Below are 27,119 nucleotides of genomic sequence, written 5' to 3' on the forward strand. Positions count from 1 at the left end.
TCACCATTGTTGGTCAGTTTGCAACCAGTTATTTGTATTGTTGTACCAACATTGTTACATGAATGCAGAGGAAACAACAGTGGAATAGTGTCGAATTCCATCTAACAAACAGAAAAGTACAAACTTCAGAAAGTCTTTCACAGGACCTTTATTGGATGCAATATCCTCGTTAATGTCACCACAGATCTGCAACTTAAAGCTCCTGAAGTCTCATGAACAGTGTAAAGTAATAAAACACTCATTTCCGTGCTCTGATTTATACAATAAAATCAACTCACTTTCAATCCAATTAGTCACTCTCTCAAGTATCAACAGGTCAGACTCAATGTACATGGGCTGTCTCACCCTATTCAGCAATCTTTCCTCGCACTTGCACACCTCTTCATGTTTTAAATTAAAAAAAACAAATTTTCAGCTTATTTATTGGAATTCCAAAAATATGCAAAATTCAGAAGTCTTGAACTATGTGAAATTAAAAATTCCTATTTTCCAAAAAAACACTGGGGTAGTATAAAGCAAAACGCTGCCCTCACTTTTTGATGTGGGGTTCAAAAATTAGAGTTTATTCAAATATTTTAAGAGAGGCTCCTTTATCCAAGCGTAATCTTGATCCATAGATAAACTTCCTCTTCCCATTTACACTCAAATGTACACATAAACATGCCAAGAGGCGTTATATAAAAAAAGACACAAAGTGTTGCATTTATTCAGCAGGTCAGGCAGCATCCCTGGAGAACGTGGATAAATTATGTTTCAGGACATGTCCTTTCTTCAGACCCAACCCAAAACATTATCTATTCACGTTCTCCAGGGATGCTGCCTGACTGGCTGTGCCACTTTGAGGTTTTTTTTCTGTAAACCAACATCTGCAGTTCCTTGTTCCACACAGGCATTATCATCTCCCTTGGCAAATCAGTAAAGCATTTATCAGGATTCAACAATTTAAAGACTGGACATAAAAAGCTGGTGCAATATAATTTTGTAAAAATGGCACTATATTTCTCTGTCTGTCACTGGATTATTATAGATGCATTTTTTTTTCTAACTTTACACAAGATGCCACCCCAAGTGTTATTGTGAATGTTAAAATGTTCAAAATTACATGAAATACTAGCTACAAAATTGCAAACATAACCATTTTATTCAATTAAATCCCATCATAGCCATTAGATTTAGTTATAACATGGTATTCTATTAGAATGTCATTGTGCAATTAAATTTTTGAAAGTGACAATTATTATGAGAATGTTAATCCCTTGCATCTTGTCATCAACAGCTCAAGAAGAATTATCTTTGCACCAATTTTATTAAAACATCTATATTTTAAAAATTATATTAATAGGCTGTCCAATTTGGAAACCCTTTCTCTCCATCATCCACTATTTAAGTGCAACATCCACCATCAACTAGCTGGTTCAACCCCTGGCTAGATCCAAGGTAGATTCGTTTTGTTTCTCTCTAGCACACGGAATATGATCCAATACTTTGCACAGGCTTAGCACAAAGGCTTTCCTTGGAGGGGTTGCGGGGGGCTGCCACCCATAACCTCCAATGAGTGATATACTGTGCATGGAATTTCCTACTAATGCAATGTAAATTGAATATTTCTGTAATTCCTTATGGATTTACATCATTAAAGGCACACAGTATCCTTCTGTGAAAGCTGAGATAGCACCAACAACACACACGCACACACCTGTGACATACACAAAAAATAACTCAAAACGCCACACACAGCATGTGTTAACAGAAAATTACAAAGCTATAGCCTGGCAACTATTTTCCAAAAGATTTGATTTATTCCCTATAGCTTCCCAGTTAGGTCATAGGCCTTACTAACACACTGCCAGGCATGCCATTTCAGAAATGCTCCATACAACCCGAGTCTTACAAAGGTCAAGATTTTTTATTCATTCATCGAGTATTGTATTTAAACTTCACCTCTCCCTCCAATACTGTTTTGTGGTATCTAAACAATTGCTCTGTTAGGATAAGGCCACTTCTGTTCTCCCATAAAAACCCTAGTACAGAACATGTGCAACAGCACCAGCAGCATAGATAAAAAGGACCACTGCCATCTAAAGAGTTCAAGCTTGATTAGCAATGTATAAAAATAGCAACAGCAAAAAAAAAAGGGGGAAAGAAACAAAAACAACAATAGCACACAGCTCTCATACTATTGGCTCGTTGCCAGTTCGTGTACAACAAGTTCGAAGTACAAGAAGAACTTTATAAATCAAAGACCAAATTTGAAAATCTGTAAGTGCCATTAGCATTACAAATGAGATTAAAATGGAGTTTTCTTTTGCTCGGTGATCACAAGCTCCAACAGTCATGCACTTGGATTGGTTTATTGATGCTCGAGCTCCTCATCACGTTGTGGTCGGTCTGTCAGCAGCGGAGAAACATAATTGTTCTCATTGTTACAGAACACATTTCTCTCTCTACCTCTTCAACAGTTCCACTATTTATCGACTCTTCCCCCAACTGTTGGAGGCCGCATTGATGAACGTCACCGGAACTCATAGATCGGTGTGCTGTGTTCAGGTACATGTGTCAGATTTAAAGACTGATACCTAGAAAATAAAAGCAATAATCAGAAAACTCTATCAAATCTACACACATACAATGAAAATAATTATTTTTAGAGTGCAGGAATACACAGGGGGAAACTATCTGCTAGGGGGCTTGCTTATCATCTTGTAAGTGACAGCAGATTGAAAAGTAGTGCACTCAAATATGTTCAACCTCAAACTTTTCAGGCGATTACTTGTATTTTGACAGTAAAGTACTTCAAACAACTAATATAACATTAGTTCACATTTAACATTTTATTTTTACCAATTAATTTTAAGTGAAACAGTTTGTGGCATGTTTAAATATGTACAACTATATAATGATATTTTACAATGGTGAAGTATTTATTGAGTTTAAGAATAATTCAGAAATTAAGATTTAAAATCATGACAAAAACCACAGCTACAAGGAACAGAGAAGACAAACTACATTGTTAATCAGATAAGATTCATCTGCAAATAACAATAAATCATTCATAATTTTCTTTTTGTGAATAACATGGGAAAAAATATTCCACTGCAATAAATAAGAAACATTGGAGTATATGAATAATGAAGCCATGCTCCTTAATCAAGTGTTGGGAGGATTTTAAAACTCAAAGGGCAACCAAGAAAAGAGAGGCAAAACCATTACAAAAGCCAAATCTAGCTAAATGTGTAAAAGATTCGCGGACCAAAAAGCACGAGGACCGAGTTAAAAAGTAAGAATCATGGGTTTTGGAACATTGTTTAGCAAATACCTTTCAGCTATTAGCCTAGTTTAGTTAGGGTAAAGTGAACGTTCTCATATTACAGGAAGTTGACAATTGATGTTATATAGTTATCAGCCCTGGGTCTTCAGCTTTTCATCCCATACTAAAATATCCAGAAGAAAGAGCACTTTCTAAGTGACACCTAGTATAGTAGGATGGGAATGTGAATGATACAGATTAAATAGGTGGATCAGTCATACAGTGTGGAAACAGGCCCTTCGGACCAACTTGCCCACACCGGCCAACATGTCCCAGCTACATTAGTCCCACCTGCCCGTGTTCGGTCCATATCCCTCCAAACCTGTCCTATCCATGTACCTGTTTAACTGTTTCTTAAATGTTGGGATAGTCCCTGCCTCAACTACCTCCTCTGGCAGCTTGTACCATACACGCATCACCCTTTGTGTGAAAAAGATACCCCTCAAATTCCTATTAAATCTTTTCCCCTTCACATTAAACCCATGTCCTCTGGTCCTCAATTTACCTGCTCTGGGCAAGAGACTGCATCTACCCAATCTGTTTCTCTCATGATTTTATACACCTCTATGAGATCACCCCTGATCCTCCTGTGCTCCAAGGAAAAGAGTCCCAGCCTACTTAACCTCTCCCTATAGCTCAGCCCCTCTAGTCCTGGCAACATTCTTGTAAATCTTCTCTGTACCCTTTCCAGCGTGTCAACATCTTTCCTATAACATGGTGCCTAGAACTGAACACAATACACTAAATGCTGTCTCACCAACATCTTATACAATCTGAACTGCAACATGACCTCCCAACTTCTATACTCAATACTCTGCCTGTTGAAGGCAAATGTGCCGAAAGCCTTCTTGACCACCTTATCTACCTCTTTCAAGGAATCATGCACCTGCACTCCTAGATCCCTCTGCTCTACAATGCTCCCCAGAGCCCTACCATTCACTGTGTAGGCCCTGCCCAGGTTAGACTTCCCAAAATGCAGACACCTCACATTTCTCTGTATTAAATTCCATCAACTATTCCTCATCGCACCTGGCCAATTGATCAAGACCCTGCTGTAATGTTTCACAACCATCTTCACTATCTGGTGGATTAGCCAAGATTAATTGAGTCACCCTTCCCAAAAGCTGCTGTTTGTATTAATTTTTGGCATGTGAATGCATCTCCTACATTTATTGAGAAAATGGCAGTGGGGTGCATTTTGAACTGCTCAGTTCTTCTGGTGAAGGTCCTCCCACAAAAGTTAGTGCTGTGATGTTCCTAGATTTAGACACAATGTTTAATAAATTATCTGATATCCTTGACCGTGGTAGTCATCGGTGCTGTTCGAATAACCTAGGAGGCAACAACAGAGCATTCATTATGCAAGTGTTACACTCTGCATTTACCACCAGTATAATCCTGAGAGGATGGTGGATGAATACCTTCTCAATACAAACATGATGGGCTGAATAATCTCCTTCTGTACAATTCTATGACAGATGGAATTCTAAAGTAACAGTCATCCGTTCTGGATTCAAAAAGAGAAACCAGGTTTTACTCTAAGAGGATACTAATATGTGCTGCTGAGGACCAAACCGATTTAAGAAGCTAGGTAAGAATTATTTAAGTACTAGTATACAAGTACATAAAGTATTTGAAGAGACTGGGATATATTTGAAATAAATATATTGTTAGTATTAGAAGGGTAATCTACTTGAAATGTTTTAAATGAAAAAGGATCTTGACAGAATAACTGAGGAAAATCTTTTTTTAAATACTTTACATTATTTTTAAAATATTTTTACAATCCAGAGTGAAATCCATAAAGTCATTTTAATACAAGTTTAATTTTCTCCACAAAGCATATAGAAAAAAGGATGAGTAAATAAAATTGGATACAGATCATACACGAGGGAAAATAAGTAATGATGCTGGCCTAAAGAGCCGAAAGGCTCGGTTGACATCTAATTGATACGCATTATACATTAATGCATAACATAAACCAATAATTTCTGCAATCTGTGCGGAAAATATTAAAATCATTTATATCACAATGTTTACAGGTTTCTCTCACCATTCTGAACTCCTGTGGTAGTAATAGCCCTCTATTGAAGCCGTGGATTTTTGGAAGCAAATGTAATAAAAGCCTGCGAAGGAAGCACCGCTGATATCTTTGATTGTGTGATCAGGGACTAGAAATTGTTCCTGTTGATGGAAAAGAAAGAAAAACCTCGATACAATACATTTATAGAGTAACCTTTCAAAACACTTTCTAATTTATTCCCAAATACATGAAACCTATTAGGAAATATTATAATTCCAGTCAACTTAAATGAATCAAAAAGTCGAATCAACTAAAAAGGCTTGTTTATAAAAGAGGCACAGTATACTTTGTATACGATGCAAAACTAAATATTGAGGAGCCACTTGCATAGATTGGTGTAATTAGGTATGCCATGAGGAAAAGTAACTAGCACAGAGTATCCACACACAAATCAACGTGATTTCCAACTGTTACAACATTACATAACATTTCCCATTTGAAATTAAAGAAAAAGATAAAAGGCCATAAGAAACTTGACATATTTTGATAAATTCATTAGAAACTGTTCAGATACAAGAGGACAAAATGCCTGGATAGGAGTGCAAAAGCACACAATTACATCCTACATAACTAAAATAAACTGAATAATGAATGGATGTAGAGCAGCCCACTTTGCATCATGGTTTAATTCCCGCATTTAAATATTAGCCCGTGCCTGCAGCCATGAGAGGGCGATCCGGCTCGGGGCTGGAACGGTGCTCCGGTGGCTGGGACAGCGTTCTGGCGGTGGTGACCTGAGTCCGGGGTTCGGCCGCGGGCCAGCGGCTGCGTCTGCTGGACTGGAGGGCAGCAGCTTCGACCACCCCGGGCCGCGGTGTTTGAACTGGCCCGTTTGCGGGGTTCGGTGAGCCGCGGGACTGTTTTTAACATCGCCCGGTGGGGTATCGCCTCAGCGCAGAGGGAGAGGAGGAGGGAAGAGACTGCAGCCCTAAGACTTTTGCCTCCATCACAGTGAGGAGGTGCTAGGTGGACTCACTGTGGTGGATGTTAATATGTGTTTATTGTTGTTTTTTTATTGTATTGTATGTATGACTGCAGGCACGAAATTTCGTTCAGACTTCGGTCTGAATGACAATAAAGGCTATCTGATCTGATGAAGAAGAAATAACCAACTTTCTTAAAATGTTCACAATTTAACAATTTTTTTTAAAGAGGTGGAAAAAAACTGGAGGGGGTGTTAAATATCCAGAAGCGTTCAATGTGTTTAATTGTTTGCACCCCAACACATCTTCAGGATATCCCAAAGCACTTTGCACAAAGAATACTTTTCAAATCCCATCTTTTATGTAAACATTTCATGTTGCAGATCCTTTATAAGTTGTTAACTTTGAATCTACTATAGCGATTGTGCTGCAAAGCAAAGTGGCTGTGAGCTCACGCTCATTCCAGAAACAGCACAAGTGCTTATAGATTAGTGTAGACTAATTAGTTGGAATACATTGTGGAGTATGTGGAGGAACAGATTTCCTTCAATCAGCATCCTTTCACATAGCATTCTGTAGGACTTGCTCTGCACAAATAGATATCCATATTTCCCAATGTTGCAACAGCAACTATATTTCAAAAGACACTTCTATTTACAGAATAACCTTGAGATTGTGAAAAGCACGGTACAAATTCTAGCTTATACAAATCTTGGTTTATCCTGCAGCTGCACACTTTCCACAAAATTTAGTTTATAGCTTTTAATTGTTATTTTTGCAAACTATAGCCACATCTCTTCCACCCCAACCCCACATTGGTGGCAGTGCTGCCTCATCATCTTCTGAAACTCTTCCCACCAATTTTGCAGCTTTTTCACTTTTACAAGCTTTTGCAAATTCTATTTTTTTGACAATCCTGTTAGTTAATTTTCCTCATGTTTCTGCTCAGATCTATGAAGCACTAAGAGGTTATCTGTGCAAGCACACAAGTTGCACAATTCAAATATTAAAATTAATCTTTGCATTAAATTCATTTTCCAATGCTTTTTACATTGTTGAATTCATATTAGTAGAGAATCCCTATGTTAAAGGTGTAACTTTAAATTCATTGGGAGGAGTGAAATTAATGTATTTTTGAGAGCCTTAAAGAAGCGTCACATTTCAGGCCCCTTTATTTGAAACCACACAGATAACTTGCCAAGATAACTTAGAATAGTTTTCACAACAGGACCACATTTCAAACTAGTTGCGTATTTTTATGATCAGTTAAGGTGGCAAGCATGGTCATTTTCAAATAATATTCTTTTCATTATCATGCCTAGCTAACTTATGAGGAACAAAATAGTCTTCCCAGTTGTAAGTGAAGTAAAATGTCAGATAGAAGTCACCTGCATTACAAAATGGTCTGTTTATTTTGTAACTATTTGAACTGGGAAAATATTACACAGGAGATCCAATATCGGGGAAGACGACCCCACCTAATGAGTATGACCGTTCTGTCAGGAAACCGATCTAAAGTGGGGGGGAATCTCCATTAAGCTATCAAAAAGACTGGCTTTAGCATGGACAAATCTGAATTATTCACTATATCAAACTAGTTCCATGATAGATTTCCACTACCACCCGTTAATCAGTCAACCTAGAGTGGTACACGTATATTTTCTAAAGTTTTTAGTTTCTAAAAAAAATAAAAGTATTTCTCTTAGTCTTAAACCTCCATCTCCTTCTCAATAAATATAATTCTTCAAAAGCCATCCTGAATTTCTTTCTTCAGGAGTTTGTTTCACGTGTCCACTGTCCTGGTATAAATGTTATACTTTTATTTGGACATATTGCAGAAAATACTATGAATAAAAATAATTTCTCCTCTTCGTGTGACTTGTGTTTATAAGGCAACAAGTACAGACTTTTAATTTATACACTTACTGTGCTAGCAGCCCTCGCGCACGGAGGATACTTTGAGGTCCTGTGTTTCGGGATCGCAATCATGGAGGGAAGCTGCTGTGCATCAGTTGGTAGAGGCAGGCATGGCATCCACGTCGTGGAGCAGATGTAGGCGGGACTAAAAAGAGGTGTTGAGATTTATTTGAGTTGGAGGACCTTTATGGAGCAGTTGCAGTAGGATGAAGTCAAAACATTAATGAGTTCAGTATCCTGGAAATCCTTGTCAGTTTTAGGCAACTTGTAGAAAATTTTATCTGTTTATGTTGCGATGAAAAAAGAAAATCACTGTTTCTGCACCAACGTTTATTTTCCTTGGTGCATGTGGCAATAGTGGGATAGGTGTGTCCCAGAAGAATGGTTTTGGAGGACTATGCCTCCTTCCCAATTGAGAAATGCCTTGCCTCTGGATGCCAGCTTGTTCCACTCTCTTTCCACTCTCCTCCCTCCCCATAGTCCAAATACTAATTGTGGCCCAAATGGAAATGGTGGGATTCAGATAAAATTTAATGTAAATTTAAAAGTCAGTTTGGTCTCATCTTAATATAGCATCACACCCTGAAAGCAAACAACCCCAGCACAGTGACTAAAAGCAAACTTTGACCTCCTCTTTGACAGATGATTCCTTGCTAAACTTAATGTTCAAAGGTTTTCATGAACCATTAAAATGGTCATCAAAAAGTTACTGTGATAGTTAAGGTATGCTTTTCTTTTCTTTCAAAATCTATTTTAAAAAGTTGATCTCGGGGTGTGCCATCAAACGCAAATGGAAAAAATATGGAACTGATGAGTATCTTAATTCTCCCCCCCCCCCCTCCCCACAATATCCCGTTTCCTTTCACATGTAACATGTTAAAGATGTGCCCCCAAATCTATGTCCTTTCATTTACAAAATAACCACCAAGAACTGTCCAAGGATTCCAATACTCCCTTTTATCTAGACTGAAGCACAAAATCTATACTTGTGCTGCAGTAGAGTATTAAAGGCTTGATATTATACTGTGAGGCACCATCTTTCAGATGAAACATTTAGATCCACTTGAAGGTCTACCACCTCTCCTTTGGTGTTCGAGTCAAAATCCACCATCACTAAATCATACATTAATTTCTCTCTTATTGCAAGCACCTCACTGTGTGCAAGTTGCCTGCCAAATTTGACTACACATGGCTGATAAGTGCTTTGGGGTATGCAGTGGATGTAAAAGGTGTTATTTGGATGCAAATATTTCTTACTTTGCCAGCGTTTAGAAATTATATATTTTATTTTTGATGTGATCCTGGATAAACTTCTGTCCGACAGAAGTCTTATCAGATAGAAATTTGATTGCTTTGAGGCTTAGACCTCTCCCCAAGCATATTTCAAAACAAGCTGTTTTCATTTATATTGCAAGGTCATTATGCAAAAGGATTTCATTTCCACTACAGTTCTTTGAATACGGATAGCCTTGCAGTTACTTTACAAAATGAAATATTTGAGAGATTGCTACAAATTATTAGTTTCTTGTTGAGCTGCTACGACTTGACAAAACATCAACCAAATAGACTTCGAGCAATTCAGAGTGTAAAAGAAAAGATGAATCCCATGAAGCTTGAATTTTAAAATGCAGGGATTCCCGTTTGGAAAACGGAAATCCCCGTTCCTCCAAATCTTGATTTATATTGAATATTATACCGTTATTTGTGAATAGGTTATAACATCTGCCAAGTATATAACCAGAAATCAAGCAATCATTAGCTAAAGTACAATATAAAGCCTAAATATCACAAATCAACCAATGATAATGGTTATTCTGAAAGTTTTCCATATGGGAAGATTCACTGAAAATCTCTCAAGGTTTTATAATGCAGGTTTTTAATTCATATTACACTACAACTTAATACAAAACCCAGAAAAGAAATATCAGTCTGAGAGCAAAACATTTGATCAGTTTCTCATCATTGTAGAACAGGAATCTAAATATCACAGCACAGAACAATTGTTCCCAAGGTATTGGAAACAGCAAGAGTATTTTCAATATAAAACAAGTCCGTTTTTGATTAGCACAATCATCACAATTCTTGCTTCTTTACAGAAATAATCTGGGGTTGGCTTCTGGGTTTAGCAGAAAGTTTGACATTTCAATGAGCAATCTAAAAAGTACAGGGGAAAAAAATAATCCTTTCCTGCACCGTACATAGGGCTGCACAAGACAAGCTCTTCATTATGCTCAGTGAGTAGCAACGTTCCTCAGTTCAAACAACAGAACAAGGACGTGTACGAAGGAACTGCAGAATCTGGAGGCCAGCCTCTAAAATTCATATACTATTGATTTATTTAGATTCGTTAAACATCTCCTGTCTAAAATTATAACTGAAATACTGCTCCCAGTATTGCTCCCAAAGTTTTAAATATTTTCATATGGAGATTAATAGAAATGTTACCTCAAGCTTTTAAAAATGGTAATACTTAAACTGGGTCTCTTATTGTGTATACACTTTAAAATGAAATGTCAAAGTTATTTGTCAGTGAAGTTACAACTTTAACCCCCCCCCAAATTTGTACAGCAACTCCATCAGTTTGTGACAGTGTAATTTGGCACTGAAGCCCTTTTATCTAAGTGAATAACTTCCTCAAGGGGCATTCTCAAGATTGCATTAGGATGTGACATATTATTGACAATTAATGCAGGAACTTGGCCACAGCAGAGAACAAAATAGCAAAAACAGTAAAGTTGGGCAAATACTTTAGTAATTCCTCGTATGTTGCAAAACATACTTGGCGAATAAAATCCGATTCTGATATTTTTCTGGTCCCTTTCACTTATTCCTTTTCCTTTGTTTTGCTAGAGACCAAAATGAAATGAAAAAGGAATGGATCCAATCCAAACTGACCTGTCAGCTTCTGCATGAAGACCATAAAACACAAGCCCTTTAAGGGTAAGCATGACCCTTAGAATATATTGAAGCAACAATAGTCTGCAGCAAAAGATTCGAAGGGTACATTAACCCAAATCAATTTTCCCAGGGTTTACCTCTGTCTTCTGCAATTAAATATACATACAGATAAAACTGGAAAAAGTCAAGATGAAACGGGAATATATTTAGATTTGCATTGGGAAATCCTGAAAACTCATAATGTACAGAATTGAGTTCTGACACTCAACTGAAACCACAATCGCATGTAATCCAGGAATTTACTTTTGATACGAGGTCTGAGAGAACACTGAAGAGTTCTTGGTCAAGAAACATGTGAGCACAGATTTCAAAACAGTTTAATGTTGATAATTTCCACTTGCTATTAAATAAATGTTATCGTTTCTTGGCAATGGAGAGGAATATAAAGTGGAGAGGATGGAATAAAGGAATATAAACACAAGATGCACTGTGATTCATTAATGAGCATGTCACTGACCAGGAGCTTCTGCTTTTCCAAAAACAGAATCATTTTCATATGCTTTAGCATGAATACATAGACAAGGTGGGACAATCTGACTTTATCCTCAGGCTAAAGGATCCCAACCTTAGATGGGGTATTCTGTTGGGCTGCTGGACAGTTAAAAATAATGTTAAATGATAGTGAAGACAAAGAAAAACAACCAGGAATAGTATTGCTTGGAAATAAAAGGCCACCCTTTGGCCCAGTGTTTCCCTGCCATCACCAATTTAATGCAATATGGTTGCTGACTCCCCTGCAACAAAGTGCAAGGCAGCATCTCAAAGTAGCAATCGTAGATACTTGGCCAAGAACTATGTAGATTCCCCTTCAAATAAGCGAGTTCAATATTACAACTCCGCATGCCCAGGTCATGGGTCATTCAGGATTAACACTCTCGCCAGCTGAGCTACTGTATGTGTAAGGACCTGCGTATTCATTTCAATGAAATTTATAAATAAATGTATCCATCAAAAATGTCAGCAGTAGGCGACAGCGTACTGCAAGCTGCACAAATACACAATTGTATCTATTTAAATTATTGACTCAATACAGCACCAGTCTCGAAAATGCTAGAATGCCTGGAACGAACCTGTCAATTATCAAATCCCTGGCATTAGCCTGCAAATTCTCAAGTCACAGCCATTCAAATTCAATATTGATTTACACAAATTACAAGTTGTCTGGTCAACCAATTTGAGACAGTCCTTACATTCCTATCTAAACAACCTTCCTGGATTGAAGGAAACGAGAAGAATGTGCTGGAAAGTTCAGATTAGATTCGAACAAGCTGGTTAAACTTTCGAGGTGTGTTGGCTTAAATAAAGATGCTGTCGCTTTAACCTCTGGGGTTGGTTCCAGTCTGTCAGGCCACAGTTGGGAGCAAGGTCCGGATGACCGGGCAGTGATAATTATGAGAATTTGCAGCCTTTTGAACCGCAGCCAAACTAGAGGCTTCACTCAGGAGTGGGTCGCAGCTCCCCAGCTGACGAGACCTGTTCTCGCTCTCTTTGAAGGAGGCGCTGCCGCCCCTGCAAGTGTTCAAACGTGGAGCCAACCCATAACATGAGTGGGAGCATTTTCTCAGTCAGACTTTGTCGACAGCTGGGGTGGGTGATATTGGAGAGAGCTGGCGATGCCGCACAGACGGAACAATTTAATAACGACCCATTAAAATCCGCCCTTCGGTCACTCGGCAACCTGATCTGATCTGACAGCCCTCTCACTAGCTCGCTGCGTGCCCGATCCTAACGCAGAACCTCCACAAAATCTTTGGGCTTCGGGTAACCCCTGCACAAAGAGCCTCTGATAACAATGACTGGTGAACAGTGCTGGTCAACGTGCGTGATGGCTGGGGGAAACGCTCCGCAACCACCGCTAACTTGGAACAGCACAGACCCTCCACTCAATCTACCAATACTAAACAGCAGGCATTTCGCAGCCAAATGTCTTGTATCGGATTGTTGGCTCCTTCACAGGGCCAACCCTGTACTCAGTTTTCCTCGGAGATTAATCTTTGCCTTATTGGTACATTCACACCACCTATAGGTATAGCATCAGCCTACATCACACTGACATAGTCGCTGCCTGCCTCAGATTAAATATCTTTATTCATAATTTGTGTGTAAAAATATATGAAAATGTTTCAAACACAAGTAATATTTTCTTATTCCAGTAGCAAACACATTAAGGATTAAATGAAAATAATAAATTCTTTAACTTTTTGAATATCTCATAATTGCAGATTAATGAACTGAACTCGAGTTAGGACTGTGTAAGTAGTGTGTGAGCAGCAGAACAAGAAAGGAAGCTATTGAGTTGACAGAATTCTAGATTAATTCCTTGGTAGAATAGTTAACAATTTATACACAGTTTATACAGCGCAGCGTTCGCTTTTTTCCCCCCGAATGACCTTCGACAAATCCCATGATTCTTAGCGTTTATCGAGATACCGAACTAGCTTATTGGAGGAGATACACGGCAGAATGGTTTTTCCTGGAATAAACACAACCTCTGGCTTTTCTCCCCACTAAAATTTCCCCATTTACTCCACAAAATTGTATAAGCACAGCAACTTCATCTATTGTGCATCAAGAAATTGGATCAAACATAAATATCTTGAAAATATTTATTCCTCACTGTAAACATCTATGCAAGTGCTCTTCAGATTAATATTCTGCTGGGTCAACCCCTCCCCTATTAAAAAGGGAAGAACGAATCTATTTGAAAGTCACATTTTCAGGAAAATAGCAACATATAGAATACCTAAGAGCTTTTTACAATTGACTGGCATAATTTCGACAAATTATCCTTTTTATATATCCTAATTGCACCTACTGAGTTCACAGTATAGATCCATCCCTGGGCATGGACGTCCAACCTACGGACACCCCGTACATGTGAATGAACGTTTAAGAGACCAGCAGGAAGGATTTGCTGGCTGTTGCAGGCATCTTCAGAAACAGGGCATTTCCCAGTGCTTTCTCTCCTCACCACCATCTTGTCAATGATCCATGACATTGGGAGGTGGGGGTATTGAGGCAAGCAGACTCACTCGCTCAGAGTAGCAAGCCTGGCTGGAAGTCATTCTTCCCGTGCTTGTTTGCTCACCCCTCACAGCCATTTCTGTGATCCGCTCCCACACACTATTTTTGTTTATTTCTGACATGAGCAGCACTCAGGAACGGAACACTGTCATAGCCCAGAGACTGCCTGTAGCAGAGAAGTGGAAATGTTTCTCAATTATGTTACTAACAATCAATTATTGTTGTCACATTCAACAAACAAAGCAAAATTACAGTGATAAATCTTGGTCACTGAACTGTAAAGATAAAGCAGTCTTCAACACACATAATTAAATTATCCTCGTTACCTTCCACCTCATGAAGACAAAATCACTGATCTTTAGCTCTTCATAGTCAAACTCATCAGAGTTAAAAGTTTTTGCATATTGGTAAAATGCCAAGAATTTCCCCTGGAAAACAAAAAAAAAACACAAAAATGCAAAACTACAGGAAAAAACTAAATTACTGAAACAATAGCACTCTAATCTTATAGCACCCCAGGAAACAAATGGAAGTGAAAGTGCACGATATTCGGAAACTATCCAAAAAGGTTAGGATTGAGAATGAAGGGGCCTAATGTAAATTCAGTATGAAAAAAACTATTACAAAAGAATTTTAATGGGTTCTATTCTCTATTCCACCACATTAAAAAATAATCAAAGTCGAAAATTTACTTCCGAAGATCTAATTACTGAACTATGCCCATATGGTTAATTCCTGGACTATATGAAACCTCTAATCTATCCAATACAGGAGGAGGCAAGTTCTTTTCAAGAAACAGTCTTAGCTAATGCAATGACTACATTGATTAATTATTTCATAAAATGCAGAGCAAGTTTGGGTTAAATGTTAGATTTGTAATAATCTAAAACCTATTCCTAATTCACCAACTGTGGGGTTAATGAAAGCCAGTCAATGGACTGATGATTAACCTGATTTTCACAATAGGTCAAGCAGCCTCTAACTTTGCAGATTTTTTAGTGGCCCGTCGTGTTAACCAAACCTTGAGAAACCCGACAGCTGAAGAAGGGATAAGAGGGTATCAGGGAGAGGACACGCTTTTATAGCTTTGCTTGTGGACCACAAAGTTCCAGTTTCTCCACATGCTGTGCACTTTTATCTCCACAGTGTGTATCTGTCATACACTGGTTCTTTACAATCCGAACTTCCAGGAGTAGAGCACTTCCAGAAGCGTTCCTCAGTACTGCCAAACTTCCTAGCTCAGCAACCTTACCCAAGCAAATAAACAACCAGGATTTGACCTTCTTATTCCTAGACCTTTTCTTAAATCCTCACAGTGTGAATGGGAGCTCAGATTGTCTTCTGGGTCGATAATCAGGACATAAAAGATGACACTGGAGATAAACTGTGCAGCATGTGGGGAAATTTCTGTACTGAAACTTTATTTTCCCCTCTGATACTGCTCTACATCTTTCTCTTGACTTGAATATCCTGACAACTATTATCCAAAAATGGAGTAAAACTTACCCAATGTTTTCGATCCACATCTTCATCTGCATCCCATTTTCTTGTTAAAAATGGATGTTTTTTACTGATAATTTCTCCTTCAAAAAAAGTGGTAAGAGTGGGATATTCCTGAAAGGTATAAAAATGAACAAAGTCTAAATCAACACCATTTTATTATGATGCCTCCGTATAATATTCTGCCCTCTATTATTGGACATCAAAAGTAATTATTTTACGTGACTGTTAGATCAACAACACTGATATAATCTAACAGAATGGTTCAATCAGGTACAGGTACCAACAGTTGAGAAAAGAATAAAACGTATAAAACTCTTCACGATCTAAAATGTTACATACAAAATAAATACAAGCGGTTAAATTTCATAGTCCCTCACTCATTGCAAAAAGATTTGAATGTGAGGTCCTTGTTTAAGGGTCAAGTACTTGTCACCTATACTTAATTGCCTATACATAATTGTCTCTGAGATGTTGACGATAAGCCACAATTATAAATCATTGCTGTCCTTCAGACGATGATATTCCTTCAATGCTCCCAACCCATTCTGCGCGACCAAAATCCTCTAATCTCTAAAGAGTTCTTACAAGGCTACCTTCCTCGTAGGAACTGCAATGGCTTAAGGCAACCTGGATTGCAAAATAAATGCTGGCCTTGCTAGTTAACCACAAATTCTTCTAGGCATCAACAAGCAACCATTAAACAACCAGATTAAAGGATCATAACCATAATGAATAGTAAACAGGAAATACTGCAAGTTGCATGTTACAGCATCCCAAACATGACCAGGACTCAAACAGTGATTCAAGGAAAACCAATATTACATTCTTAAAGGAATTTAATTGTCATCCTTGCTGATATATATTTTTTTTAAATACATCAGTTGCTGGAATCTTGGGTTACTCGGATGACCTCAGCCCTAACACTTCAGCTTTGATATCCACCCTATAGAATTTTGGAAGTTAATTTGATCTCACAAGGATTAACTAGTAAACCAAGAATAGCTTTTTTCTTTCTAATTCAACAGAAGCAGAAAATGGCAGTATTGTGTTCATAGATGTTCCCAAGATTTCTGTTCTGAAACCACTGACATTTCTTAATGAAATGGGTACAGCATGGGTATTTTACTCCTTTATGATTCAGACTGCAGAACAAATAGTGGAGATAGACACAAAAAGCTAGAGTAACTCCACAGGCTGGAGAAAAGAAATAGGTGACATTTCAGGTTGAGGCCCTTCTTTAGACTGCTCAGTCTGAAGAAGGGGCTCGACCCGAACCGTCACCTACTCCTTTTCACCAGAGAAGCTGTCTGACCCGCTGAGTTACTCCAACTTTTTGTGTCCATCTTCGGTTTAAACCAGCATCTGCAGTACCTTCCCACACAGAACAAAAAGTGGCTTTATCTCCAAGAATTCCACTTTCACAATGTTATTGAAGAGTAATTTTTGATGGATGAAGTTATCATTGCAAAGAGTCCTCCTCTGACATTTAGTGAGTCCCAGGGCATTTACAATTAGTAACTAAAAAGGGAGAAAATATTGGAGCTACTCGCAGGTCAGGAAGCATCCTTGAGGAAAAAAGGTCTAGATATCAAATTGATGAACTTCCAGCATATGAAGGATCATCAACTTGAAATATTAAATCTATTTCTATCTTCGGAGATGCTGCCTCACCCGTTGAGATTCTCCAGCATTTTTGTCTACCTTCGATTTTTCCAGCATCTGCAGTTCTTTCTTAAACATGCTGACTATTTCAAGCATCTGCAGTCATGAAACCAGTCAAAGACAGAATTGTTCAAATAAAACATGGACAAAATAGAAAATAAGCCTAAGACAAGGAAATGCAAAGCCAAAAGATCTTGGTGGGATGAAATTAAAACTAATATCAACAATTCAAGAAAATTATTAATACTGCTGTAGAAAGTAGGTGAAAAAAAATGTTAAAATTGAACAGAAATGAAAAAACAAAATGTAATGGAAATAATGCTCTAATAAGTGTGCACAATAGAATAATTAAATGAAGCAGATGACAGGATCACTCCAGAATAAGAGGGGAATCTAACCATGCTGTTGCACAGTGACTAGAATAATTCTTACCTGAAGTGCAATGACTGTGGAAAAGAGAGAGTGAGTGGGATGGAACTTCATGCTGGTGTAGTAGGAAGTGATCTTTTAAAATTATGGCTTTAGACATATGTCACTGTGGAGGAATAAAGGGAGTTGTACACGGCAATTGGCCACACCATCACAACAAAGCTTAGCACTGACAAAGAATGCTAAGAATTAAATGCTTTATCCCAAAAGCTCCCTTTATACAAAATTCTGTGTTTACAAAGAGATTCAGTTTTTTGAAGAATGACACAAAAAGCTGGAGTAACTCAGCAGGACAGGCAACATCTCTGGAGAGAAGGAATGGATGACGTTTCGGGTAGAGACCCTACACCTCAGAGTTCTGTGAAACTGTTTAAACGTCAAGAAACTTTTGTCAAATAGGTAATTGCCTATACCAGGAAGACCAAATCAGCCACAAGTTCCATTCCTGAATGCTATCCATTAAATCTCACTGGAGCCAAATATAAACCTCAAGTGAAGAAGAAGGCCCCATTATGCTTCCCTCCAGTTATATTGGCTATTCTGCAACAATAAAGAAATTCTCTATCTCTAGAATCATACCATAACAAATGTCTGCAGCTTAAGGAAGGGTAGAAAGTAGTGCAATTATTGAATTTTCAAGAAGGAATGTATTATTTCTCACATTGCTCATGATCACATTTCCCCCATGACAACACAGAGGACCCCAGAGCTATTCAAGTCCCTAAATTTCTTACCCAATTTTCTTCTGCTATCGTTCCATTTCAAAACGAATCTGGCCCTGAATAAGGACCTCCTGTTGACCCTAATTTCCCCCACCCCAAGTCGCAGCCTATTATTCCCCATCTTCCATTTGCCAAAGAACATATAAGAACCTCCAAATATGTCCCTTGGTTGATGGATTTACTGCCTGGGAGCTGATCAACCTGTCTATATGGGCAAGTACTGGGTAGGATAGGAAGCTATTTTAAAAGGACCTCACAAAAATTACACACAAGATGGTTCTTGCTTAGGCAGATGTATTCATGGTCTAATTTTCAAAACCGCAGTTAGAATTAGAACCTCATATTAACAATCAGTAGTATTAATTTAGACAGCTACAAACACAGCTTTGCTCTGGATTTCAATTTGTTTTTGTCACTTGAACATCATCCAAAATGAATATAATTCATTATTATCCATCAGCTAAGAACCTCTTACTTACCTCTGTGAGCCCTTTGATCTTTAGGTATCCACAGAGAAAAGAGTTTTCGACGTCAACGTGCTACAGAAATAAATAAAATGTGTTATTACTTTGTATACAATTACCAAATGTAATTAGAGGTAAACAAAATATTCAGATGGCTCAAGAGATCAGAATAAATTTATTTCCACATAAAAAGCAAAAATATTCCATAGACATATGCATAACAAAGGGGTTGCAAGAGAAGAGGGGGGCCAAAATAAACCAAAATAAATTTGCTTATGGAGACACAAGACATGCTTTGTACTTCACATCAATATTCACCAAGGAAATTCGAAACTTCCTGTCAAGGAAGATGCAACTGAAAATTAATAAAAAGAGGTACTACATGGGCTAGCTGTATTTAAAAAGGACCCATCACCCAGTTGAGATAGGATGCATTCTTGGCTCATGTTGGAATGGAAGGAATAATACAGACTATGGCTACAACCTTCCAAAAATATAGATTCAAGGGTAGCATCCAAAAACTGGAAAATTGTATGAGAACCTCCGCCTCCAATGGAATCCCACCACTAGCCACATCTTCCGATCTCCACCCCTTTCCATGAGACCATTCCCACCACAACTCCCTGGTTAACTCATCCCTTCCCACCCAAACCAACCCGTCCCAGGTACTTTCCCCTGCAACCGTAGGAGATGCAACACCTGTCCCTAAACCTCCTCCCTCGACTCAGTCCTAGGACCCCAACAATCTTTTTGGGGCAGGGGTTCACTTGCACTTCCTCCAACCTCATTTACCATATCCGCTGTTCCAGGTGTGGACTCCTTTACATCGGTGAGATGAAGTGCAGGCTCAGCGATAGTTTCGATGAACACCTCCGCTCAGTCTGTCTAAACCCACCTGATCTTCCAGTTGCTAAACACTAACTCCCCCTCCCATGTTGAATTTTCTGTCCTGAGCCTCCTCCACTGTCAGACGGAGGCCAGCACATATTGGAGGAACAGCACCTCATATTTCACTTGGGCAGCTTAGACCCCGGGAGAGAGGGAGAGTCGGCCCCGAGAGATAGAGAGAGGGGAAAATGGGAGATATATCCCCCCACTTTGAGTTGGCGGATGGCATATATTATCCCCCAGTTTTTGGAGGTCGAGTAACAACAAAAAACTCTCTCTCTCTCGTATCTCGACTGCGCTGTCATTGGCCATTGAGCCGCGCTGTGAACCGCGCTGTCATTGGCCATTGAGCGGAGGGGAGGGAGGGTTTTTGGGGGGGGGGGGGGGCAGTCGGTTTCCGCCACAGCTGGTCGTGGTTTTGCCTTGCTCACTGTGCGATTGTTCTGAGATTCTGGATGTTGGAGGTCCTCAGAAGAAGAGAAAAATACGCCTGTGGGCCGGATAATTTCGGGTTATGAAGCATGTGTCGGCAAAAAAAGTGGAGGGTCTGCAGCCCCCCCGGTTCCGTGGCCCATGCAAGCGGTCACCAGAGAAAGTCACCATGGAAGGGTTATCCAGAACGAATCCAGTTGCATTTGGGGTCAGAAAAATTATTGACAAGAATGTTGCTTAAATGGTGAACTTTTAATATTTGTTCATCCTTGCTATTGATTCCTGTACAGAATGTGGAATAGCAGGCAATCGTCTAAGACGTTTACATTGAATAGCTTTGATGTATTTAAGGACAGGCTGGACAAATGTGAAAAAGAGAATGGGGGATTTTAAGGAAACTCAAGTACAACCTAAATGCTGCCATGGACTTGTTGCGTTAAGTCGCTGGTTTGCATTGAATGTAATCCTATGTAATATGCTGGAAGATGGGATGCAGAGGGAACATATTCCAGATGGAGAAATATCAGTGATGCCAGATTGTTTGATATCTGTACTCATTCTTCACTATCTGCAACAATAAACTGAACAAATCAATTTGTAGTCCATGTATACAGACATGTAGAGTATACATGAACACTAAGCAAGGAGGCTCAGTAAATTTGTAGATGGGGCAGGAAGTTGCAGAGAACATGGATCACGCACCAGGCTAAATTGCCATAAATGAAGTTCATTTTGGATTCAGGCAGGTGAATTTTATTGAAAAGAGTTGAGATTTCACTGTTCACATGCAAATCAATCAAAGGCAGTATAATGCATAAAAAGATTACTAATTAAAATTGGAATATTGTTCTTTATATCAAGGGAACTAAGTGCATAGGAGAGGGATTGTGATTTTTGATTGCATTCTACAGTTGGGAACATTGTGCTGCAAATGAAATAGTGCTTCCAGTTCTGGGAATCTCCCCAAGATAGTTTTGTTTTTAAGAGTGCAACAGTACAGGCCTCAGAGTTAAATAGCATGGCAGGTTACATAAACAATTTCATATGTCCTTAAATCTCAAAGGTTGACAAGAAGATTTTAAAAATGAATTAAAAGGTTGATAGACAAAAAATAATTTCCTCTTTCACATGATTTCCATAAGGAGCCATTCAAAAGTAAACCAGGAACTAGGAAAATATTTTTTATACAAAAGGCCGTGGATGTTGAGTTAATAATACAGGCATGCAAATCAGGAACAAGAGTAGGTCATCAAACCTGCTCCACACTCACAAGTTCATGGGTGGTTTGACTGTAACATCAACTCAACATTCTAGTCTGTTCACTGTAATCTTTAACCCTTTTGCAAGAGTACCTGCGACTACCACCTCCTGAGGAAGTATATTCCAGACATCATTTTTCACCCAGACGGTGGCAGAATTCTTCAAATTCCCTTTACAACTCTTGTCCCTCATCTTAAATCTCTATTGAGGGGAATATTTTCACATTAACTACTCTACCCTACCTATGGAGTTTAAATTGAGCAAGTGTGAGCAGGTGTTGCTCTTTGGGAGGTCGAATGAAAGGTGAAAGTATAAAGCATTGATATACATGACTTCTTGGGACAAATGACTTTAGTTCCCACAGAGTTGCAATACGAGTTGATGGAGTGGTTAAAGAAGGCATGTTTGATCTTCTTCATTGGTTGGAGCACTGAGTATAAGAGTCAGGAAGTTGTGTTGCAACTCTATAATACATAGGTTAGGCACAATTTGGAGTACTGCATGTTGTTCTGGTTCCTAGAAAGGATGTGGAGGCTTTGGAGAGGGTGCAGAAAAGATTAGCTATAATGTGCCTGGATTGGAGGGCTACAAGGAGAAGTTGGACTGATTTGCATTGTTTTCTCTGGAGTGCTGAAGGTTGAGGGGAAACCCAATAGAAGTATATAAGGTTATGAGAGGCATAGATAGGGTAGAATGTCAGAACTTTTCTTGCAGGGTAGAAATATCAAAGACTAGAGAGCATTAGCTTAAGGTAAGATGGCCAAAGTTTAAAGGAGAAGTGCAGAGCAAGTTTTTTTTAAAAACATTGGGAATGGTGGGTGCGTGGAACGTACTGCCATGAGTAATGGTGGATGGGGATACGATAATGGAATACAAGGCTTTTAGACAAGTACATTGGTATGCAGAAAATTGAGGAATATGGATCATGGTTATACAGTGCCCTCCATAATGACCCATCATTTATTTATTTATTTGCCTCAGTACGCCACAAATTGAAATTGAAATGGCCTTTAATAAAATCTGACAATGTGCACTTTAACCACGTGATTTTTTCTATTACATATCTCAAATTGTGGAGCACAGAGGCAAATGAATAAATGATGGCTCTTTGTCCCAAACATTATGGAGGACACTGTAGATAGGACTGTTCCTATGCTTAACTATTCTATCATAAGGTCATAAGGAATAGTAGAATGCCATTCGGCCCATCAAGTCTACTCCGCCATTCAATCATGGCTGATCTATCTACACCTCCTAATCCAATTTCCCTGCCTTCTCCCCATAATCTCCGACCTGTACGAATCAAGAATCTATCTATCTCTGCCTTAAAAATATCCACTGACTTGGCCTCCACAGCCTTCTGTGGCAAAGAATGCCATAGACTCACCACCCTCTGACTAAAGACATTTCTCCACATCTCCTTCCTAAAAGAACTTGGGTGGGGACGGGACAGCGCCGGAGAACCGGGATAGATCCTGGCTGCGGATGAGGCTCAGGTCTGTGCCACGTCTCCCTCCTCCAATCACCGCGCTCTACCCTCAGTCCCACCCCCACTACTTACGCATCTGACCGACAACTCCCGCCTCCAATCATCGCGCTGAATCATCATGTCCCTTCCCATTGCCTGCTGACCGACGTCTCTCTCGTCCAATCGGCGCCCTAGATCAGCAGTCCCACCCCCACTGTCTCGCGGAAAGCGGCGATTTCACCGGGTTTTAAAATCCGGATTACAAAAAATGGGGGGGGGGGATCGTCCCCCACCTCTCAAAACCGAGGCGGCCCCCCCGGGATTTCCACCCCTGTATGTATGTATGTATATGTATGTGTGCATGTATGTGTGTGTGACGTGAATATGACTGTAATTATATATAATTATATTATATAAAAATAATATAATGAATATAATTGTGTGTTTTGAATGAGACTGCCGCAGAGATCCAGCTCCTGAACCCGCCTAATGGGTGAGGGCAGTTCCTGTGGGTTCCCCCGTTTACTGAACCCCACTGACTGCCATTGTGCAGAGTGGGGGTCACGAGCATAGTGGGACTGGGGCAGTGCCAGGCTGGGGGAAGGCCAAGGCATCTTCCACTGAGAGGAAAATGCCTAACCCCTAACCCACCCCCCTTCCAGAGCTGCCCACTGCTGAAGCTCGAGCCACTTTGGGACCAGCTGCGGGCTCCGTACGTGTGGCCGATCAGCGCGTCCACCTCGGCCAGCATGCCCTTCTGGATCATCGTGGTGATGATGGTGGGTGCCTTCAACACCCCCATAACGCCGGCTCCATCAGTTCACCCGCTCGCTCGCTGCAACACCGGTCGTCCGACAGCCCGATCAACCACTCGCAGCACCCACCGCCGGCCCGACAGCCTGACCGACCCCTCGCAGCACTCACCGGTGGCCCGGCAGCCCGATCGACCCTTCACAACATCCACCGGCCTACCGACAGCCCGACCGATCCCTCACAGCATCCACCGGCCTACCAACAGTCCGACCGACAGACTGACTGACTTATGACCGACTTCTGACTGACACGAATCCTAACCCTAGCTCTACATTTGTTATTTATCATTTTTATTTAACAGTTCACATCATAACTTTACAAAGATAAATCAATTGTCAAACAAAATTATCAGCAAGGTTACCAATACCTTTATTCCTTCGAAACCTTGCTATTGGTTTGATGTAATTAGGAGGCAGCCATGATCCCAGAGTGCTCGCTGCCTAGCTACCATGAAACAAAGTGCGTGATTGCGTCGGATGCCAATTGACCAATGGCAAACGTGCATTGATTGGACAATTACTACTCGGGAAATTGCAAGTTTTTCTGATATTTTAAAAATATGTGCAGGTTTTGTTCTCGACAAGTTTCAGGTATGATTTCTATAATATCTTTACACAATATGTTAAAAATTCAGGTAGTTACACGATTTGGGTCACGAACTTAAACGAAAAAGCACCTCGGCCCACAGCCTATCATAATCTTATTCATCTAAATGAGTCCTCTTCAAGCTGATGAGATTAGGTTATTTTGGCATCATGTTTGGCACAGACATTGTGGGCCGAAGGGCCTGGTCCAGTGCTGTACTATTCGATCTTCCATTCTCTCTACACTGCTCATAATGTTATACATCTCAAACAGGTCCCCCTTCAGTCTTAGCTCCTCCAAGAAAAACACTCATTCTAACAAGTCACTCCTCACCACTGAAATATTCTATCGCAGGCAACAACCTGACAAACCTCCCCTGCATATACTTCAATGCAATCACAATGTCATGTAGTATGGTGACCAGTACTGCAGTCTAACTAATTTTACATATAGTTGCACCAGTCTCCCTGCTCCTATATCTATTAAGGCAATTTTCAACCAATTTACCAGTGCTGCAGCATTTAGGCATCCCTCAGACATGTACACCAAGATGCCTTAATACATCAATACTTAATTGCGTACAATCTAGCTTTTTTAATCCTTCCAAAATGCATCACCTTACAGTCCTTCAGGATTAAATTCCATCTGCCATTGCTCTACCCACCTTACTAATGCATCAACATCATTCTGTATCTAATGTCTACCCTCTTCACTATCCACAACACCACCACTCTCTACATATCACTTGCTCACTTACCGATTTGCAAAGTTACTGATCATATCTCCTATATTCACATCTAGATTGCGAATGTATCGAGCAAACTGCAAGGGTCCCAGCACTGACCTGTAGTACAGTCTGAAAAAGCTCATGACCCAAAACATCACCCATTCCTTCTCTCCAGAGATGCCGCTTGACCCGCTGAGTTACTCCAGCGTTTTGTGTCTACCTTCGATTTAAACCAGCATCTGCCGTTCTTTCCTACACAGTGGTACACTGTTAGTCACAGGTTTCCAATCTTAAGAATAACTGTTAATCACCCTCTGCTCTTATTATAGGACAATTTCAGATATCCATGAATGCAATTCTCAACCAATTTGTTTCAAATCCCAGTGCTCCTATCATTTATGATCTAAATGTTTTAGCTTCTGATACTGACTGAAATGACGTTGCTATCCAAAATTGTTGAATTCTATTTTGCTTTACGGGCTGTAAACATGCCTGGTTGGAATATGTTAGGTTTTGTCAGATCAGTGCAAGATGCCAAGGACAGAGGACAGGGAGTGGGGTGAAAATTAAAGAGACAAGCACCTGGAAGTTCCTTCTGCATTCGATTTCTCCAGAAATAAGAATAAATAATTTTAGGTGCATCAAATGCACTACATTGGATTGGAAGCAAATGCGAATTGCTGTTTCACCTAGAAATGTATTCAGTGATATATAATAGCCATCAATAGAATCAGAAAGTAAAAACAAACTGTTGGTGGAACTCAGCTGCTCAAGCAGCATTTGTGGAAGGATCGTCTAAATGTCGGGTCATGACCCTGCATCAAGATGATAACGAAGAGGGACTGGGCAGAAACGACACGAATCGTTAACAGTTTATCTCTCCGCAACTGCTGCTGCCTGATGCACCAACCGGCTTTCCCTTAAATTTGGTCTTTCAACGTGCGGGGGGAAATGACATTTATCGGCAAATAGGCGTGAAATGGATAGTTTCCGCAATCCCTTTTTTTTTGGTTCATGGCAGCGATGAGTGTAGGAAGGAACTGCAGAAACTGGTCTGAAGAAGGGTCTCGACCCGAAACGTCACCCATTCCTTCCCTCCGGACATGCTGCCTGCCCCGCTGAGTTACTCCCAGCATTTTGTGCCTATATTCATGTCGTCGATAACACAGGTTTGATCAATGATGTGCATTCCGCGGTGCGAGCATGCAAGACTTAGAAGCATGTACAACTTTACCTGCAATACCACTTCCACGTCGTAGGAGTTGCCTTTGCTTTTTTGGTGTCCCCTGAACTTGGAGCCGCTGTACAGGAGTGTGGTGGCGACTCCGGGCTGCTGAGTGTTGATCGGAGGCGGCGGGATGAGCGAGGCCGCCTCGGTGCGGACCGGCATCTCTCGTTGTCCGCCCAGCAAAGCCCAGCCCACGCCTTGAGAGCGAAGCGAGAAGGGGAGAAGGAGGGAGGGAGGAAGTAGAAGAAGAAGACGAAGAGGTAGAAGGAGGAAGAGGAGGAGGAGGAGGGGGCGCCGGTTCGGCTGAGAGTCGCAATCACCCGGTCACCGCGGCCAGCGCCACTTCTCCTTCACAGCCCCTGACAACGCGAGATGGCCGCAACCAGCTTCTGACTCACCGCGGGGGGGTGGCAGCATCGCCATTTCCCATTGGCTCACCACTTTACCGTCACTATGGACCTGCAATAGTTGCGCATTTTCATTGGCCGAGAGACGAGGTGCAAAGGTCACCGTTGGCAGAGAGGACATTTGACTGCTGCGCTTGCGCCGTGGGCCAGGCGCATTCTGGGAGTTGTAGTCATTAGCTGGTTTGACCGGCTGACTTCCTGCGGAACAACGAATAGAACCGCCGAGAAAGGGGCAACAAAGGTTCAATGGACTGGGACTCCAAAAGTACTTCACATGTTCGCAATTTATTTCAACTAATTGTTAATGTTATTTTAAAAA

The 27,119-nt window shown here is 40.2% G+C and overlaps 1 protein-coding gene across 1 annotated transcript; it reads right to left on the reverse strand.

Annotated features, from left to right (window-relative positions):
- Positions 1–132: 132 nt before the first annotated feature.
- Positions 133–26,792, reverse strand: gid4 (GID complex subunit 4 homolog). The gene is made up of 6 exons (XM_033040950.1): positions 26,400–26,792; positions 19,008–19,067; positions 15,719–15,826; positions 14,539–14,640; positions 5,361–5,491; positions 133–2,576 (listed from the first exon to the last, which is right to left on the reverse strand). The coding sequence occupies exons 1-6, from the start codon at positions 26,553–26,555 to the stop codon at positions 2,513–2,515; spliced, it is 621 nt and encodes a 206-aa protein (XP_032896841.1). The 5' UTR covers positions 26,556–26,792; the 3' UTR covers positions 133–2,512.
- Positions 26,793–27,119: the final 327 nt, after the last annotated feature.

The sequence above is a fragment of the Amblyraja radiata genome, chromosome 22, assembly GCF_010909765.2.
Source record: "Amblyraja radiata isolate CabotCenter1 chromosome 22, sAmbRad1.1.pri, whole genome shotgun sequence".
Classification (NCBI taxonomy): Eukaryota; Metazoa; Chordata; class Chondrichthyes; order Rajiformes; family Rajidae; genus Amblyraja; species Amblyraja radiata.